At 36.8% G+C, this 18,549-nt stretch overlaps 1 protein-coding gene across 1 annotated transcript; it reads left to right on the top strand.

The window, feature by feature from the left end:
* The first annotated feature begins 14,007 nt into the window (after nt 1-14,007).
* On the top strand, nt 14,008-17,480 carry LOC306875577 (uncharacterized protein). Its single transcript, XM_079426250.1, has 5 exons — nt 14,008-14,089; nt 14,218-14,541; nt 15,554-15,682; nt 15,857-15,969; nt 16,123-17,480. Exons 1-5 carry the CDS (start codon nt 14,065-14,067, stop codon nt 16,213-16,215), a joined length of 684 nt encoding a protein of 227 aa, XP_079282376.1. The 5' UTR covers nt 14,008-14,064; the 3' UTR covers nt 16,216-17,480.
* Nucleotides 17,481-18,549: the final 1,069 nt, after the last annotated feature.

Here is an 18,549-nt window from a genome sequence, read left to right as displayed (position 1 = left end):
AATGAGTTCAATTAAAATTTGATGCCTGCTATAGGTCTCAAAAAAGTTGGCACGGGGCAACAAAGGGCTGAAAAAGGAAGACATTTTGAAAAGATTCAGCTGGGAGAACATCTAGCAACTAATTAAGTTAATTGACATCAGGTCTGTAACATGCTTAGCTATAAAAGGGATGTCTTAGAGAGGCAGATTCTCTCAGAAGTAAAGATGGGCAGAGGCTCACAAATCTGTGAAAGATTATGGAATACTTTAAAAACAACGTTCCTCAAAGGCTTTGCAAATCTCATCATCTACAGTGCATAACATCATCAAAAAATTTAGAGAAATTGGAGAAATCTCTGGGCGTAAGGGACAAGGCAGAAGACCTTTGTTGGATGCCCGTGGTCTTTGGGCCCTCAGACAACACTGCATCACTCATCGGCATGATTCTGTCATTGACATTACTAAATGGGCCCAGGAATACTTCCAGAAACTACTGTCGGTAAACACAATCCGCCGTGCCATCTGCAGATGCCAACTAAAGCTCTACCATGCAAAAAGGCAGTCATATGTGAACATGGTCCAGAAGCGCCGTCATGTTCTGTTGGCCTAGGCTAATTTAAAATGGACTGTTTCAAAGTGGAAAAGTGTTCTATGGTCAAATTTTGTCCAAATTTGACATTGTTGTTGGAAATCGCGGACGCCGTGTCCTCCGGGCTAAAGAGGAGGGAGACCTTCCAGTGTGTTATCAGCGTTTATTTCAAAAGCCAGCATCTCTGATGGTATGGGGGTGCATAAGTGCATACGGTATGGGCAGCTTGCATGTTTTGGAGGGCACTATGAATGCTGAAAGGTATTTAAAGTTTGTAGAGCAACATATGCTCCCCTCCCTATGACATCTATTTCCGGGAAGGCCTTGTTTATTTCAGCAGGACAATGCAAAACCACATACTGCAGCTATTAAAACAGCATGGCTTCGTAGTAGAGGAGTTTGGGTGCTGAATTGGCCAGCCTGCAGTCCAGATCTTTCACCTATAGAGAACACTTGGTGCATCATTATACGAAAAATACTTCAAAGACGACCACAAACTCTTCAGCAGCTGGAAACCTATTTCAGGCAAGAATGGGACCAAATTCCAACACCAAAACTCCAGAAACTCGTAAACTTGATGCCCAACTGTTTTGAAAAGAAGAGGAGATGCTACACCATGGTAAACATGCCCCTGCCCCAACTATTTTGAGATCTGTAGCAGGCATCAAATTTGAAATGAGCTCATTTTGTGCAGAAAATTATACAATTTCTCAGTTTAAACATTTGTTGTGTTATCTATGTTATATTGTGAATAAAATATTGGCTTATGTGATTTTAAATTTTTCATTTTGTTAAAATTTAAAATACGTCCCAACATTTCCGGAATTCGGGTTGTAATTAAAAGAAATTCAAATTCATTAGCTTGTCATGAAATTGCAAGACTTAAATCAGAAAACACGTTTACTTGTCAACAGGCTTTTGCGATCGGTGATGTAGTTCCAGCATCTACCAGCAGAGACCAACTTTTTTTTCTGACTGCCTATCCTGTTGTTGTTTCCTATTTTGTAAACTCATAAAAATACAATTGTTATTTTTAGCTATTTATTTATTTATTGTTGTTGAAGCAAATGGATACAATAAATAATATTTGCTGTACATCCCGTTCATGCTATCGATTTTATTTATTTATTTATTTTTACGCAGCATGGCTATGACGACCACGGAAGTCGTCATACAGAGAACCCGGAACAGGTTTAGAGTTTATGCTGCTTTCTGGCATAGTTTTATTTTGTATTATTATGTACAATATATATTAATTATATCGGGGCACCATGATCATCGGGTATGTTCGTGATTTATTAACGAGATTCTCTTTTCACAAAATGAGCCGTAACATTACTTCCAAACACGGTCGTACTTTCAGTTCTGACCTGCCGCGATACATGGAAAAAAAGTGATGAATTTTGCGCTCGCTTTTGTATTTGGCCTGATTTGTTTTGTTCCTTACTTAAACTAGCAATAATAGATAACCCCTGTCAACATCATATTATAATGCATAGATTATTAGTTGATTAATTACCGAGTTACAGGTTAATACCAAGAGAAACAGCTGAAACTATTATTCTGATTTAGCCATTAGCATTAGCATGTCATATTGTCTTTTTGTGTCGCGGTGCATGTGCAGTTATTTTTATTTGATAGTAGTTTGATTGACTGAGTCTTATAGTGCATTTAAGATTAAATTTATTGTACCAGTATGGGAAGATGTGAAATGCTTCTTTATGAACAACAACATTTACTGCTAAATCATATTTACAATTTCTACAACATCTACAGGATAATTATGCAACATCTTGTATGTTATTAAGCGAAATTGTAAATTGTTTGCGAATTGGTGCATTTGGACAATTTACAACTGGCAAATGAAATCGTTAAAATTATACATTTTTGTATAAATATATTTGCATATTTACACGTTTTGTTTTACCTTTATTTTTAATTGTTTCTTTGTGAAATTTGACATGCTGAATATGAAAATCACATTTGGTCAACATGTTTTTTTTGTTTCAATAACAGTACTCATAAAAACTTAAAAATATATATGTTGACAATTTATACAAGCTAATTTGTTATTACTCGTGCATAAAAATTACATGGCACATGCAACATACTGCGCTAACAACAGTTTAACATAAACAGTTACCAAACGTGGGTCGTCCAAAACATCAGAAGTGTATGTTGATGATTTGTCTTTGTTATGACTATAGTCCCACAATGTTCTGGAATGTTACACAAAGCACTAGATTATTACATCATATCTAGAATGTTACAGAAACTAATAGAATCTTCACATCCTTGCAAAAACAAAATATATTTTAACAACCATGCAGAATTTGTACAAAAACTTATCTGTACTAGACCAATGTTTCACAATTAATGAAAGATGTTCTTAAATGTAGGCCTACCTGACCTAAATATTTACCAACATATTGATGCTACTAAATAATTAAATAGTCCAATAATAATTAGCAACACAGAATTACAGAAGAAAGATTTAAAAACTTAAGTGAAACAGATTTTTGTTACAGTGTGTTATTGTTCTAAGCTGATTGTTCTACTGGTTGAGATTAAGGTAGGAAGGAACTTTTTTTTTTCTCTCTTTCTGCAGATTGTGCTTCATCTGTGTGTTTGCAGTGCTGATAAACAAAGGTGAGCACCTAAACTATATTTGAAGGATAAATTCATACCACATGCATAAATGTCAGATTGTGTGTTTACAATGACATTTTCTATCATTTCAGTGTCTCTGGATGTCAAAGTAGTGGGTTTTACTGGCGATTCTGTTGTTCTGCCGTGTTCTTCAGCTAAACGTGATCTTAAACTTCAAGACATAAATGTGTTTTGGAGAGACAAAGACAGTGAGGCTATTTATGATTTAATTAAAGGTAAAGATTCGCTAGAGACACAGGACCCACGTTACAAGAACAGAGCACAAACTTTCCCAGAGGAGTACAAGAGAGGAAACTTCTCCGTCAAACTCAACAATCTCACTCACGCTGATGCAGGAGAATTCAACTGCTTCATCACACACTCATCTTATTCTGATCATAAGACTGTATGGCTCTTCATTAACGGTGTGTAAAATAATGTTTTTTTTTTTTTTTTTTTATGTAGTCTAAATGCTGCTGTATAGATTATAAATGATGAATCAGTTGTCTTTATCACTGTAGTAATGCTGTTTTTTAATTTTTTTTTTTTTTTTATGAACTTGTAGAAACTGGAAACCAATCTACTGAAGAAGACGACCATGTACCAGAAACACAGTCAAACTGGATAAAGCCATTATTAATCTGTGGTGGTTGCATTCTTTTAACTTCAATAATTGTCCCTACATTCTATATCAAATGTTACAGGAAACAAAGCAGTCAAGCTCCAATATAGAAGGAAAAGTGTCGAACTGAAGGTCCTGTTGCACACAGCGCGTGTCAGCAGCATCTGAGCAGCCTGCATTTTCCGGCACCCATGTTCACATCAGAAGTGTGAGTGACATGTCATGCACAATCACATATTCTGTTGCAGATTCTCTCTCTTGTTATACTCTTGCTGACAGAAATCACTGCGCACTGAGATCGTAAAACACTTGAACAGTGTCAATCCTGTCAATATGTTTCTGCCTTAACAATTCTGTATCACAAGTGTGTTCTCAGAGTAAATGTATTTTGCATTCTTTATGTGTTTCTTGATTGTTAATTTTATTCCTGTGCATAAATCTGATTAATTAATTCCAAGTTATACATCAGCCAAATCAATTATTATTATTTTTTACATACAGTGTGCTCAAAGGTAAAGCATGGAGATCATGGTTGAGATTGATATACGGCTCTGCTGACTGTTGTCAGAAGAGTATAATTATTTAGTCTATCTGCTGTACTACAGATGCAAAGAGGAAGCCTCTTTATTTGGACAAGGTTACTGAATCTTCTTAAACTCAACACATTTCCAGGACTGGAGTTTTAATAGGAAGTATTATGCATGCCTCGCTCCCCTATAGTTACTCAAAGCCTTATGCTGCTTCCAGCCCCAATATGCCTTAATAATAATTATAACCTTTACACCTTTGTTTTTAGTGTCTTTAGAATGTACATAAATATGATATAATAGATCCCAGTCTGTTTTTTGCTGGGCACATCTCAAATATTAATACTGTTAGACATTGTTACTTTGTCAGATTTGATTTCAGGTGAGACCTTTGTTTAGTTTTTAGAAATTTATAAAGAATTTAATTATTTTGTGGACGTTCAACTGCTTGTCTGTTTGTTTATTTATTAAAAATAAATAAAAATCCCAGTGAAAGATAAAGTCACTTATCTGGATGCTATAATTTCTAAGAATATGAGGAGTAGATGTTTTGACAACTTTACTCCTGTTATGAAAAGAACAGGAACTAAATATCTGCTTACATAGAAACCTAACTACAAATTTGCTCTCTAAAGCTGAGAGACTCTGGTTTACTCTGCTACTTCTCTCATACCACAAAACCGGTGCCTTTTCCACTTGGAAAAATTAAAAAATAAAATGTTTAATAAAAAATAAGTTTAATCTGATTATTTCTTAGGGATACAAAAGGCACCAATTTCGTGGAATGACCCTTATGTTAATGTTCATCAGACTTTCAGATCTATTGACCAGTGTTTTATGTTATGTTCTATTGAAAAATAAGACACGTTACATTACAAAATCTGTACTTATGAAAAAGGCAGCCTTAATTTTGACGCAATATGACAGATATGCTGTGTAAATTCAGTTTATAATGGCAATTAAGGTAAGTATAATATTGTTTTGGATAGTTAATGTGTTATGTAATGGTATAATTGTAATTTATACTTAAGTGCTGCCCTACAAAAAAGTTCTTACAAAGGTTTATTTCTGATAATGACTCATTCCTGATCTCTCTACACATTATATATTATAAAAGAAGTTACATAATCTCATTATGTTGAAAAAGCAAATCAAATAATGAATAATGTACTCAAACTTACATGAGTACAAGAATGAAGCTTCCTTTCGTAGCTCCTCTGGAAAACATTGTATTCTGAATCCTGATCCTCAAGTGAAACTTTTCTCTGAGCGATATTTTATGTATTCTTGCTGTCACTCAATACACTGTCATAACTTCAGTTTATCGTCACTGTATACGAGCAGGAAAGGAATGCAGCCATTCCAGTTACATCTTCATTCAAGAGCCACAGAGAAACCGAAAGGATAGAGATATAGAGAACTGAAAACAACAGGGATATAGTTTGGTTTTTCCATGCATTTGCCTTTCAAATTTTGTTTACTAACTACACCAGCAGATAGAGCAGAAAAACAATAGAACAGGAAAAACTTTCCTGAAAAATACTACAACATATGCAATATGTTTATTTGATGATAATCTGACCCAATGTACCATTAAAAACAGAGATATATGCTGGAAACTAATTAATTCGATATTAGAAATAGGCCTATAGCTTGTTACTAGGCTGTCATCTGTGTTATATTTTTATGCCAGTAGGTGGCGGCAAGGGATTATCCCATCCTCACACCAGTAAACATGTCTTTAGTGAAAATAAGAGGTGTGGCGGACCTAAAGCGAAGCTGCGCTGATCTGTGTGTGACATCAAAGTACCGCGAGAGCAGAGGGCTCCATATGCTAAAACCACTGAGAGGTGACATGAATGACATTGATTACATCGTTACAATGGAACTGTAATGCCAAGTTTTGAAAGAAAATTACTTAATTTGCACAAAGTTCTTGTGCTCGCTTGAGGTGATTTCATATGCTCGCTCTGAGGTGCAAGTAATTTATTAAATATGAAAACGATTATATTCAGTGGCTTCTCCTATAGTGGTATTTATTGTCAGTTTATCAGGAATTGATGATTTTGTTCTTTTTGACTAATTGGATGGAAACTGTGTTTTTTTCCCACGAATGTTTTATGTGAAATTCCAGTTAAATTCACAACTTTGGATGGAAACCCAGCTACTGTGACTGCAGGTGAACACACATACCAACTAAACCTTTTTCCTTGGTTTCCCAAAGGGGAATGGACATAAGTATTAGTGGATTACTAGTCTTTAAGGTAGTGATATCTAATTACTTTTCTTCCTTTGTAATAGCAACAACTGGATTGTTTCAGTTGGGTTTGAGCCTGTCACTCTGTCCCTGTTTCCCTCTGCAGGCAGTCTGGTCATTGTGGTTTCTACTACTGTGTCCCTGTCCTTCCTGAGGTCTTGGCGGTTTCTCTTCAGAATACTCCCTGAGTTGAGCTGGACATCTGCTGTTTCATGTCCATAGACCTGCAGATCACACTTTTCTACAAATGTCTTTATCTGATCATTCATCCCCAGCCAATAAACACATTATCTTGCCCTTCTTAGGCATTCCTCTATGCCCAAATGTGAGGAGTGAATGCGCTGAACATTGTCACCTCTGAGTGTGCCAGGGATTACTACTCTCTGCCCCCTGAAGAAAACACCACTCTTTGTACTCAATTCCACTTGGAAGGAGTGGTAATGCACAATGCACTCAGCAAATCTTTCTTGTTCATTGGCCAAACTTCTTAGATTACTTTGATCAGTGACTGCAATTTCCTGTCTTTACTTGTTTCGTCTCTAGTGGCCTTGAGTCTTTCTTCTGCTATACAGGGTCCTTTTCAAAAAATTAGCATATTGTGATAAAGTTCATTATTTTCTGTAATGTACTGATAAACATTAGACTTTCATATATTTTAGATTCATTACAACACAACTGAAGTAGTTCAAGCCTTTTATTGTTTTAATATTGATGATTTTGGCATACAGCTCATGAAAACCCAAAATTCCTATCTCAAAAAATTAGCATATTTCATCCGACCAATAAAAGAAAAGTGTTTTTAATACAAAAAAAGTCAACCTTCAAATAATTATGTTCAGTTATGCACTCAATACTTGGTCGGGAATCCTTTTGCAGAAATGACTGCTTCAATGCGGCGTGGCATGGAGGCAATCAGCCTGTGGCACTGCTGAGGTGTTATGGAGGCCCAGGATGCTTCGATAGCGGCCTTAAGCTCATCCAGAGTGTTGGGTCTTGCGTCTCTCAACTTTCTCTTCACAATATCCCACAGATTCTCTATGGGGTTCAGGTCAGGAGAGTTGGCAGGCCAATTGAGCACAGTAATACCATGGTCAGTAAACCATTTACCAGTGGTTTTGGCACTGTGAGCAGGTGCCAGGTCGTGCTGAAAAATGAAATCTTCATCTCCATAAAGCTTTTCAGCAGATGGAAGCATGAAGTGCTCCAAAATCTCCTGATAGCTAGCTGCATTGACCCTGCCCTTGATAAAACACAGTGGACCAACACCAGCATCACTGACTGTGGGTACTTGACACTGGACTTCAGGCATTTTGGCATTTCCCTCTCCCCAGTCTTCCTCCAGACTCTGGCACCTTGATTTCCGAATGACATGCAAAATTTGCTTTCATCCGAAAAAAGTACTTTGGACCACTGAGCAACAGTCCAGTGCTGCTTCTCTGTTCAAAAGTGGCTTGACCTGGGGAATGCGGCACCTGTAGCCCATTTCCTGCACACGCCTGTACACGGTGGCTCTGGATGTTTCTACTCCAGACTCAGTCCACTGCTTCCGCAGGTCCCCCAAGGTCTGGAATCGGTCCTTCTCCACAATCTTCCTCAGGGTCCGGTCACCTCTTCTCGTTGTGCTGCGTTTTCTGCCACACTTTTTCCTTCCCACAGACTTCCCACTGAGGTGCCTTGATACAGCACTCTGGGAACAGCCTATTCGTTCAGAAATTTCTTTCTGTGTCTTACCCTCTTGCTTGAGGGTGTCAATGATGGCCTTCTGGACAGCAGTCAGGTCGGCAGTCTTACCCATGATTGCGGTTTTGAGTAATGAACCAGGCTGGGAGTTTTTAAAAGCCTCAGGAATCTTTTGCAGGTGTTTAGAGTTAATTAGTTGATTCAGATGATTAGGTTAATAGCTCGTTTAGAGAACCTTTTCATGATATGCTAATTTTTTGAGATAGGAATTTTGGGTTTTCATGAGCTGTATGCCAAAATCATCAATATTAAAACAATAAAAGGCTTGAACTACTTCAGTTGTGTTGTAATGAATCTAAAATATATGAAAGTCTAATGTTTATCAGTACATTACAGAAAATAATGAACTTTATCACCATATGCTAATTTTTTGAAAAGGACCTGTATATATGAACTGGACCATGTTTATTTTCTCAATCTCCACTTTTACTGAGCTTTCTGATACATTCTTAGCTAAGTACAAGCAGCTCAGCAAGTGAGCTTTAGCAAAATGTCCTTCCCCTGGATGTACTTGACTTCGTTGTCATATCTCTGCAGTCTAAAGGCTGATTTATACATCTGCGTCGGACATATGCCATAGCCTCTACTTCGTGGGCTGTGCATCATCAGTTTTCATTTATACTTCTGCGCAGTTGTCCACGTCGACTTGCAGTACACCTGCAAATCACTAGTCGGCAGTGTCCAGGGGCATGTTGCTGGTATAACCCGCAGTACCACGGCAAAAGCCGAAGAAGAAGCAACTTGTCGGAGAAGCATCAGCCGTGAAGGCGGCAAATAAATGATGATTGGGGATCACGTGACGCTTTCATGAGCCAAGTCGCACGTTAGCTGAGCTCCGTGTATATTACTGTCTTTTACTGTTCATCTTCTTTTTTTACATTTGGGGTAGTTTTTTCGTTTGTCATTGGTCTGGAGATGTCACACAGTCGGAAACTCGCTTGTCTTTCACCATCATCCTCGCCAATTAAGAAAACAAAACCAACAGCCGCGGCGGGCCCAGCCAACATTGAAGACTTTATGGCGATCACTACAATGCGAGTTGAAGACATTTTGAAGGCTGAATTAGCAGCAATGCATTTGTACTCAATGCGCACCGAATTCGCCTCTCACATGACTACAGTCCAGAATATATGCTCTAAAGTTGACTTTTTAATCGGGGAGAGAGCAGAAAAAAGTGATCGGCGAACACACTGGCCGTCTGGATGCCCTCGAGCAACAAGTGACTGATTTACAAGACCACAGCAGACGCAGTAATCTCCGGCTGTTGGGACTACCTGAAGGGGCCGAGAAGAATGACCAGATCGGCTTTCTGAAACTGTCTCTGCCAATCTGGGTCCCATCACTTGCAGGCAGAGATATCGAGATCGAACGTGCGCTCCAGAGCTTCAGCTGATCTCTCCAAACCGTAAGTGTTTCTCTTCAATCTGTTATGCTACAATGACAGGAATATACAGTAATTCTTAATGAAGCAAGATGCCACGGTCCTGTGAAAGCGGGTGACGGTGCAATGTTGTGCTTTTTCCCCGACTTCTCTCCCACGATGGTAAAGAAGCGGAGTTCCTTCAGTACAATACGGAAGGAATTGAAAGAGGCAGGTCTGCAGACCTTTCTTCAGTATCCAGCTACTCTGAAGATCGCCATGAAACATGGCGAGACCAAACTAATGCATTCACCGGATAAAGCGCGTCAAATCATGAGCTCCATTCCCGTTCCTCATTCTCCTGGGATGGACGTGGCATAAGGGTTTTATAATACCGAGTGACTCGACTTCTGATTTACTGATATAGAACTTTGTGTCAATCGGCTACTGGCAGTTCTTCATGTAAGCTAAGAAACTTGTTATCACTAATGTACAGTTTTCAATGTACATGATGCAATTATTTATGTTTGTTTCCTCGTTATGGAAAATAAACATACTTTTTTTTTTTAACCCCACTTTATGGCTCGTGTGAATTCGAAGTTATTGTGTTCTCTTATAATAGGGCTAATGGCGGTGTTCTAAAGAATGGTACTGGCTGTCATGTTACTGTCACTGATTAAGACAGGGGAGGGCGGCAGCCTGGGGTTTTTACCCCATGTAAAGTTTTATGTTTTTTCTATTTTTTTATTTTTATTTTTTTTATGGGTTTTTAAAGGCAGACTTGAGTTAATTAATTTGCAGTCGTATAACTTTCATTTGTTCAGTTTACTTGTTTGTTTGATAGTAATGACTGAAATTAATATAAGTTGTAATGTCAATGGTTTAAATGGCTCCCATAAACGTACAAGTTTTTTTTTTTTACAACTACTGTGACGAAAAAAGGTTGACATTGCTTTGATCCCGAAAGCTCATTTGTGGAAGGATGATGTTCATAGATGCAATAATAAATATTACGAGGTGGTCTCTTTTGCTGCGACTGACAATAAAATTAAAGGTGCTTTGATAACTGTTTGAAGAAATTTAAATATTTCCAAATATTTGTTTGCTCTTTTCTCCTTGTACAATCATGCAGACCATTGTCCATAACAACTATCTGGTCTAAGGATATCAGTGGTAACTTCGGATTTGGGAGACAATCACATCCTCCTCAAAGAGCCCAGATCATCGGATGATCCATTTGAAATTGCTGCATGGACATTGCCTGTCCCCTTTGGGGCGCTTCTGTTTGCATGTATCGGCTTCCCCAAATTGCAGTTTTTGTATGTTCATGTATATTATTTATTTATTTTATTATTTTTTTTCTTTTTGTTTGAGTTTGCCTTTAAATTAAATAAGTTGTTCACAAAAAAAGAACAGATGATTTATTAAAAACTACAAAAAACAGACGACAACGGAACAGGAGAAGATGGCATTCTTTCAATCTCCACAAGGACTTGTAGCATGACCGAACAACATTGTTTGTTGCGGACAACAAAGTGATGTATAATGCTACGTTTTATAATAAATGATAAGACACTTGTTCTTTGCTGTGTTTTATTTTAAATAAGAAGGTGTAACATTAAAATATATTAAAGTGCAAAACACACAGAAAACTCAAATACATATGGAGGGAGAGAGCTGTACTACCAGATCAATCACAGCGTTTGCAGTCCGCGTAGAATTGACGTGCTGTAACATTTTTGGAGAGGTGCCGGCTATGCCACCAGACTACACCGTAGCCTGCGCATACTACACACAGCCTACAGCGTAGCTACGGCGTAGGTTTGACGCAGAAGTATAAGTAAGCCTTAAATAACATTCTTTGCATGCATTTTGGGGTATTCAGAAGAGGTTTCTTATTATATTTTCCAGTGGCTTATGGTCAGAATGTAGTTACTTTGTGCCCATACGTATACTCATGGATTTTTTTCCATACCGAAGACGATGGCCAAACATTCCTTCTATATTTGGGCATAAGCTCTTTCTGTTTGAGTCAACACCCTGCTTCCACAAGCAGCTGGCACCCCCTTCAGGAGTAAAGCAGCTCCTAACCCTGTCTCTGACGGATCACACTATTTTGAGAGAGAAAAATTTGAGAGATAGTTTTGAGAAATTCCCAAATTCAGTATCTCAGAAAATTAGAATATTGTGAAAATGTTCAATATCGAAGACCCCTGGTGCCATACTCTAATCAGCTAATTAACTCAAAACACCTGCAAAAGCCTTTAAATGGTCTCTCAGTCTAGTTCTGTAGGCTACACAATCATGGGGAAGACTGCTGACTTGACAGTTGTCCAAAAGACGACCATTGACACCTTGCACAAGGAGGGCAAGACACAAAAGGTCATTGCTAAAGAGGCTGGCTGTTCACAGAGCTCAATGTGCAAGCACATTAATAGAGGGGCGAAGGGAAGGACAAGATGTGGTAGAAAAAAGTGTACAAGCAATAGGGATAACCGCACCCTGGAGAGGATTGTGAAACAAAACCCATTCAAAAATGTGGGGGAGATTCACAAAGAGTGGACTGCAGCTGGAGTCAGTGCTTCAAGAACCACCACGCACAGACGTATGCAATCCATGGCTTTCAGCTGTCGCATTCCTTGTGTCAAGCCACTCTTGAACAAGAGACAGCGTCAGAAGCGTCTTGACTGGACTGCTGCTGAGTGGTCCAAAGTTATGTTCTCTGATGAAAGTAAATTTTACATTTCCTTTGGAAATCAAGGTCCCAGAGTCTGGAGGAAGAGAGGAGAGGCACATAATCCACGTTGCTTGAGGTCCAGTGTAAAGTTTCCACAGTCATTTATGGTTTGGGGTGCCATGTCATCTGCTGGTGTTGGTCCATTGTGTTTTCTGAGGTCCAAGGTCAACGCAGCCGTCTACCAGGAAGTTTTAGAGCACTTCATGCTTCCTGCTGCTGACCAACTTTATGGAGATACAGATTTCATTTTCCAACAGGACTTGGCACCTGCACACACTGCCAAAGCTACCAGTACCTGGTTTAAGGACCATGGTATCCCTGTTCTTGATTGGTCAGCAAACTCGCCTGACCTTAACCCCATAGAAAACCTATGGGGTATTGTGAAGAGGAAGATGCAATATGCCAGACCGAACAATTCAGAAGAGCTGAAGGCCACTATCAGAGCAACATGGGCTCTCATAACACCTGAGCAGTGCCACAGACTGATCGACTCCATGCCACGCCGCATTGCTGCAGTAATCCAGGCCAAAGGAGCCCCAACTAAATATTGAGTGCTGTACATGCTCATACTTTTCATGTTCATACTTTTCAGTTGGCCAACATTTCTAAAAATAATTTTTTTTTGCATTGGTCTTAATTGATATTCTAATTTTCTGAGATACTGAATTTGGGACTTTCATTAGTTGTCAGTTATAATCATCAAAATTAAAGGAAATAAACATTTGATATATATCAGTCTGTGTGTAATGAATGAATCTAATATACAAGTTTCACTTTTTGAATGGTATTAATGAAATAAATCAACTTTTTCATGATATTCAAATTTTATGACCAGCACCTGTATGTGTTATACTGATTTCAAGAGACTGGACATAATTCATTCATATTTACTCTTTGCTGATCTGCGAGCAAATTACAGTACACTGCCATTGCGATACAGAAAAAAATACAAATAAATAAAGGTGCAGCATGTGATATTGAAAGCTAGCTGTTGAATAGGACACTGAAATGCAAATTCAAAGTATTGGATAGAGTTGCCAGATTAATGACACATAATTTCCCAAAGGAAACACAGTCATAAGCCATGTGCTCAACAAAAACATACAAGACTTGACAAGAGCACATGGCCAATGAACAAAACCATAAAAATAAAAATAAATAAAACACAAGCACACGAAACAGGGTCAAAGAACCCTCACCATGTGCTTACAACAAAAGACAAAACATGAGCATCTGGATTCCAACCAAGGACCAAAACCAAACTAGACAAGAGCGTCAGGATCCAGATACCAGCCTTCAAACATACACAACCCACTACATGAGCAGCCTGAATAATGTGGAGGTTGAACGATCGTTTTAGTGAATTTCAGTTGTGATCTGAGAAATATACCAAATATTGAAAACTATAAGATGATAAAATATCAAACATGCCTTAATGAAGTGATGATGGTGATGAGGAATTGGGTTTTGTGGTCTGTGAGACTTCCTCTGCTTGATGTGGGAAGATTTTTTTTTTCTTTGCTTCAGAGTTGCTGTAGATCATCTCAAATGTTGTGTGCAGGGAACCAGGTTTTATAGTAAACTGTTTTAAACACGACAGCAACATGAAGATCATTCAGCTTCAGCTATGTGAGTTTATTACATGATATGAATATATTTACATGCTTTGTAAAAAATTATAAGTAGCTTTATGTTGTGCGTTACAGTGTTGATGTTATTATTTTTATAATATATATATATATTTTTTAATCTTTCAGATGTATTAATCTGTTGTCAGTATACAGTGTCAGATCTTCTGACTGATTTGGGATCAAATGTGATCATAAACTGTGATCTTGATGAAAATGAGGTTTATTGGATTTTACTGAAAACAGCAGCTCCTCCAACAGTGATTCTACGCTCATTTCAAACACCAATACCACCATTTTACACAAATGATATATTCAGAAAGAAATATTCAGTGCAGTTTAAACATCGTCTGGTTATTAATAATGTGACTGCTGATGAATTAGGAGTTTATTACTGTATGAACACACACGCACCTCCAAAACTCAGCAACAGCACCAGAATATACTTCAATGGTGAGTTTGTTTATTCCTTCAGTGATCAAAATATATTGATGATCATTACTTACATTAATGCTAGTTATTAACTACTTAAATTATTAAAAACGTTTATATTCATAAGTAACATCATACACTGACAAAATATTTAAATATGCAAATACATAAAATTGTAGGTTTGGATTATGATTGCAGTGATTAATACGTTTCTGGCATGTAATATGTGTGGCAACAATTATTTTAACCCTAATTGATGCAGTACATATCTTTTAAATTTTTCAAACAGCCATGTCTGAAGAAGCACACATGTCAATCTTTCATTATTCATCAGGCTCAAACTGTGAGAGATTGGCCACTGTAGATTCCTGAGCTTAACCCCAGGATGTGCTGGACTCGACTTCACACTGCCTGTTCAAAATAAGTTGCTATAATATTTCATAGGAACGCCTTTAGCTTTTATTGCATTGTGTATTCATTGTGGCATTGTTTTGATAAAGTTATGCACAACATCACTGCATTTATTTCCATCATACATTTTCGGCCGAAATCTTGTATTAACAATGGGAGAGTCGAACCTCTCTGTAAAGTCGACTCCAGCTCATCCTAATTTTTAATTAGGTTTTAATTAGGTTAATTAGATTTTTAATGAGGCTTAAGCTCAGGAATTTGTGGTGGTCAGTTCAAACATTACAATGGTTCCCCATGCTCACTGAACCACTATTTCACATTTTGAGCCTGATGAATTTTTGCATTATCATTCTGGAATATGGACATGGGTACATCTTCCAACATGGCTGTTTAAGAAATAAAAAGCTACACACTACACAGTGCACAGTTAGAGTTAAAACAAACATATGAATCACTGCAATAATGATCCAATCATAAAATCTTAAATATTTGCTTATTATGAAATGGTGAATGCACAGTAAAACTAGCCTTTTTTCAGGCAGTGTAAATTAACAACATTTTCAGCCATTGCACTAGCAATAGCATTTTTCACAGTAACAGACTGTGGACACTTTTATTGCAGAATCGACTGTACTAACTGAGTGTCACAATCATACAGTGACTGATTATACCGAGCAGAATCAGACACAATGCCAGATTATTATCATCATATTGGGACTGATGAATGGGCTTCTGGTTGTTGTGGTGGTTGGTGAGAGATTTTCAGCAATTTGTAAAAATATTTATATTATTTTCTCCATAGCCAGCTGATGATAGTTGAATGTGTAAATATTCTTAATTGAGGCTTTTGACTATTTAATTATTATTGTGACATTTATTTGATGTAAATATAAATATTGAATCTGAAACACTCTTCCATTTTTAGGACTAGTAAAGGTTTTTGTTGTTGGAAAAAGAAGGTCTGAAGAACAATTACAACAAATAAACGCCAATCTACAGCAGACGCAAGTTACAGAACAGCATCTGGACCAATTACATGTAAGAATATGTAAAACCGTCATTATATTACTCAAATTAATTTCTGTCTTGAGTATTATTCATTATTCTTGCAGCTGACCTGTACAATAGTGTTATATAACACTTCATTTTGGTTCATTTTTGTTGATGAAATTGCTCATTTTGCTCTTTCAGTACGCTGAGGTGGACTTTTCCAAACTGCGTAGAAATATTCGGTTCAGTCAAATCAACAGCACCTATGCTGCTCTAAACCTGCCGAAGTCATGAACACATGAGTATGACTGATTTTACACGTATTTTATTCACTTTTTCTTGATGTTCAACCCTGAGTCTGAGGAAAGTTCAGAAAAAAGCTGTAAAAATGCTAAAGAAGTTAAACTTGACTATTAATATTTCATTCTGCTTTCTAAATACTGGTTGGAAGTCATAAGATTAATCGCAATTATTTTATTGAATTGACAGCTATGATTTTATATGTCTGTATCGAATAGTGTAGTTCTCTAATAGTGTGTAGAAAATATCACCTGGTAAATATTTACTTTCTATTAAATAGACACTTATTTTTTCATTGTATGTTACATGTAAAAGTGTACTGCTTTTGTATTTTAGTGGGTCTCATAAACAAATCATTATTTGGGGGTCGGTCGGTGGCATCTAAAACCTTGAAAAGCCCTGCTTTGGATGAAATGAGTGTTTAAGATCTTTTATATTTGCTCGTTGTCTGCTTCTCTTTGAAGTAGCTGTCTTGAGCTGTATTTGGTGGAAACTTGTGTGAGTGTTTGTAGATGCAAATATATACGAATGTAGAGCATGCACAATATTCATTATTTTTGTGAAGCCAGATTGGTTGTTTTCAATGCTGTTGGACTGAAAAGAGGTACATTTTTAGAAGATTGTTTATTTTGTAACAATGGTTGAAATAATACCTGTACAAATGAATCTGTATTTTTAAGTAAACATAATCAGTTAAATGCTCATAAGGTGTTAAAGTCTGCTAGTGTGAAATGTTGTGGCTTGTCAACCTACTTTTCTCAAACTCGGCCCTCAGGACTTTTTTGTTTTGTTACCTTTGTGTTTTAACAAGTGTAAAGAGTTTGTCTGCTGGGTTTTTAAGTGTTGTATTTTGAAAAAAAAAACATCTGTGTGTATATTTTGGTGTTCAAATCGGAATCAGAAATAAAAAAAATGTTTGTAAATGAATGTAATAAATATTTTCTAGATTGAAGAATGTTATTCTTTTACTTTAAATGTACATATCTTGTATAGCCATTGATATGACTGCTTTTAAAACCTTATATTATATCTACATAAAAATGACAGTTAGTTTCACAATACATAAATAGTATATAATTATAAAAATAACAATATTTAAAAAAACAAGTAATAACTTGACCCGACTTGACATTTATAAAAACACCCTTGAAAACACGGTTCAGCCTTATAGTTAAAATCTACCTTTATTATGAAGTTGCTTTATTATGAAATTAATGGTTTAAATAGTTATGAATTATGAATAAATGTATTTATTTGTGTATGTTTTTGTGTGTGATTGAGTTTGTCATTCTTAATATTCTATGAGGAAGTTGTTTAGCTGGTTATACATACTTTGCAATTTGTTAAGTAAAAAATAAATAAAAATAACACTATATAGTGTTATTTTCAACTAAACTGAAGTGCTAAACCAAAACCAGAAACATGTTCCACTGGGTTTGACACTTGACAACCAACCACTCTCACCTTTGTCTAGAGTGGAGGTTTAACTGAGAAACGTGTGCAGTGTGTTTCCAACACCTTTGTGTTTATGAAGTTCTCACAGTTGTCTTAACCTCAAATGGAAAGTATGTCTGCTTTGTTTGTTTACTAGACCCACACAATGCCCAATTAGCACTTGCCAAGTGTTAATGCATGTAAACCATGTTCACATCACTTACACTAAAGTTTTTAAACTGAAACTGGCAAAGTCATTTCACACGAGTCTAGGCTTAATCTTGAAGTAAAATAAATTATTTCACACAAATGTCATACTAGAAGTGCTGAAGCAAATCCTTTTGGGTAAAAGCCAATGAACCTAATATTAACTATTGAAGGCCTATTGAAAACAAGTAAGGCGATATGAACAGTGAAACATTGTCGCCTCTCTCTTTACACTAGCAACCAGAAAAGAAAAATTCCTGAATTTGTTACTATAGAATATCTAGTGGAATCCAATAATAACCAAGTGCAGAACCACAGAGCTATATGTCACAGCAGTCTAAGGACAGCAGCACCAGGCAGCAGTCTCAACTCAGTGTTGGGGTAGGGGTTATAGCGTCAATAAAGTGCTAGTTTTTATATAAGCAAAAAAGTTTTTAAATTAAAAATTTGCTGTTAATTTCTTAGTTTCTTGAGTAAAACAATAAAGAAGATTTTTAACTAAAACCATCATGCTTGGTGATTCATAAAATGCAAGTGGCTACTAGTTTTTCAGAATTAAAAAAAAAAATGCATATCAAGGAAAACAAAATGAACACTCATGGCTCCTAATTATATATTGAGGTTTTATGAAGTGAAACGATCGGTCTTGTGAAAGAAAATGTACATTATGTACAACATTATTGCTTG

This window comes from Barbus barbus (genome assembly GCF_936440315.1).
Source record: "Barbus barbus genome assembly, chromosome: 9".
NCBI classification, from domain to species: Eukaryota; Metazoa; Chordata; class Actinopteri; order Cypriniformes; family Cyprinidae; genus Barbus; species Barbus barbus.
Note: the sequence above shows the minus strand (reverse complement) of the source record. Positions and strands in the feature narration are given on the sequence as shown.

Coding starts and splice junctions, on each gene's coding strand:
- LOC306875577 (XM_079426250.1), top strand. CDS start 14,065: ATGAAGATCATTCAGCTTCAGCTAT. Junction 14,090..14,217: donor GATCATTCAGCTTCAGCTAT/GTGAGTTTATTA, acceptor TTAATCTTTCAG/ATGTATTAATCTGTTGTCAG. Junction 14,542..15,553: donor CACCAGAATATACTTCAATG/GTGAGTTTGTTT, acceptor CTTTTATTGCAG/AATCGACTGTACTAACTGAG.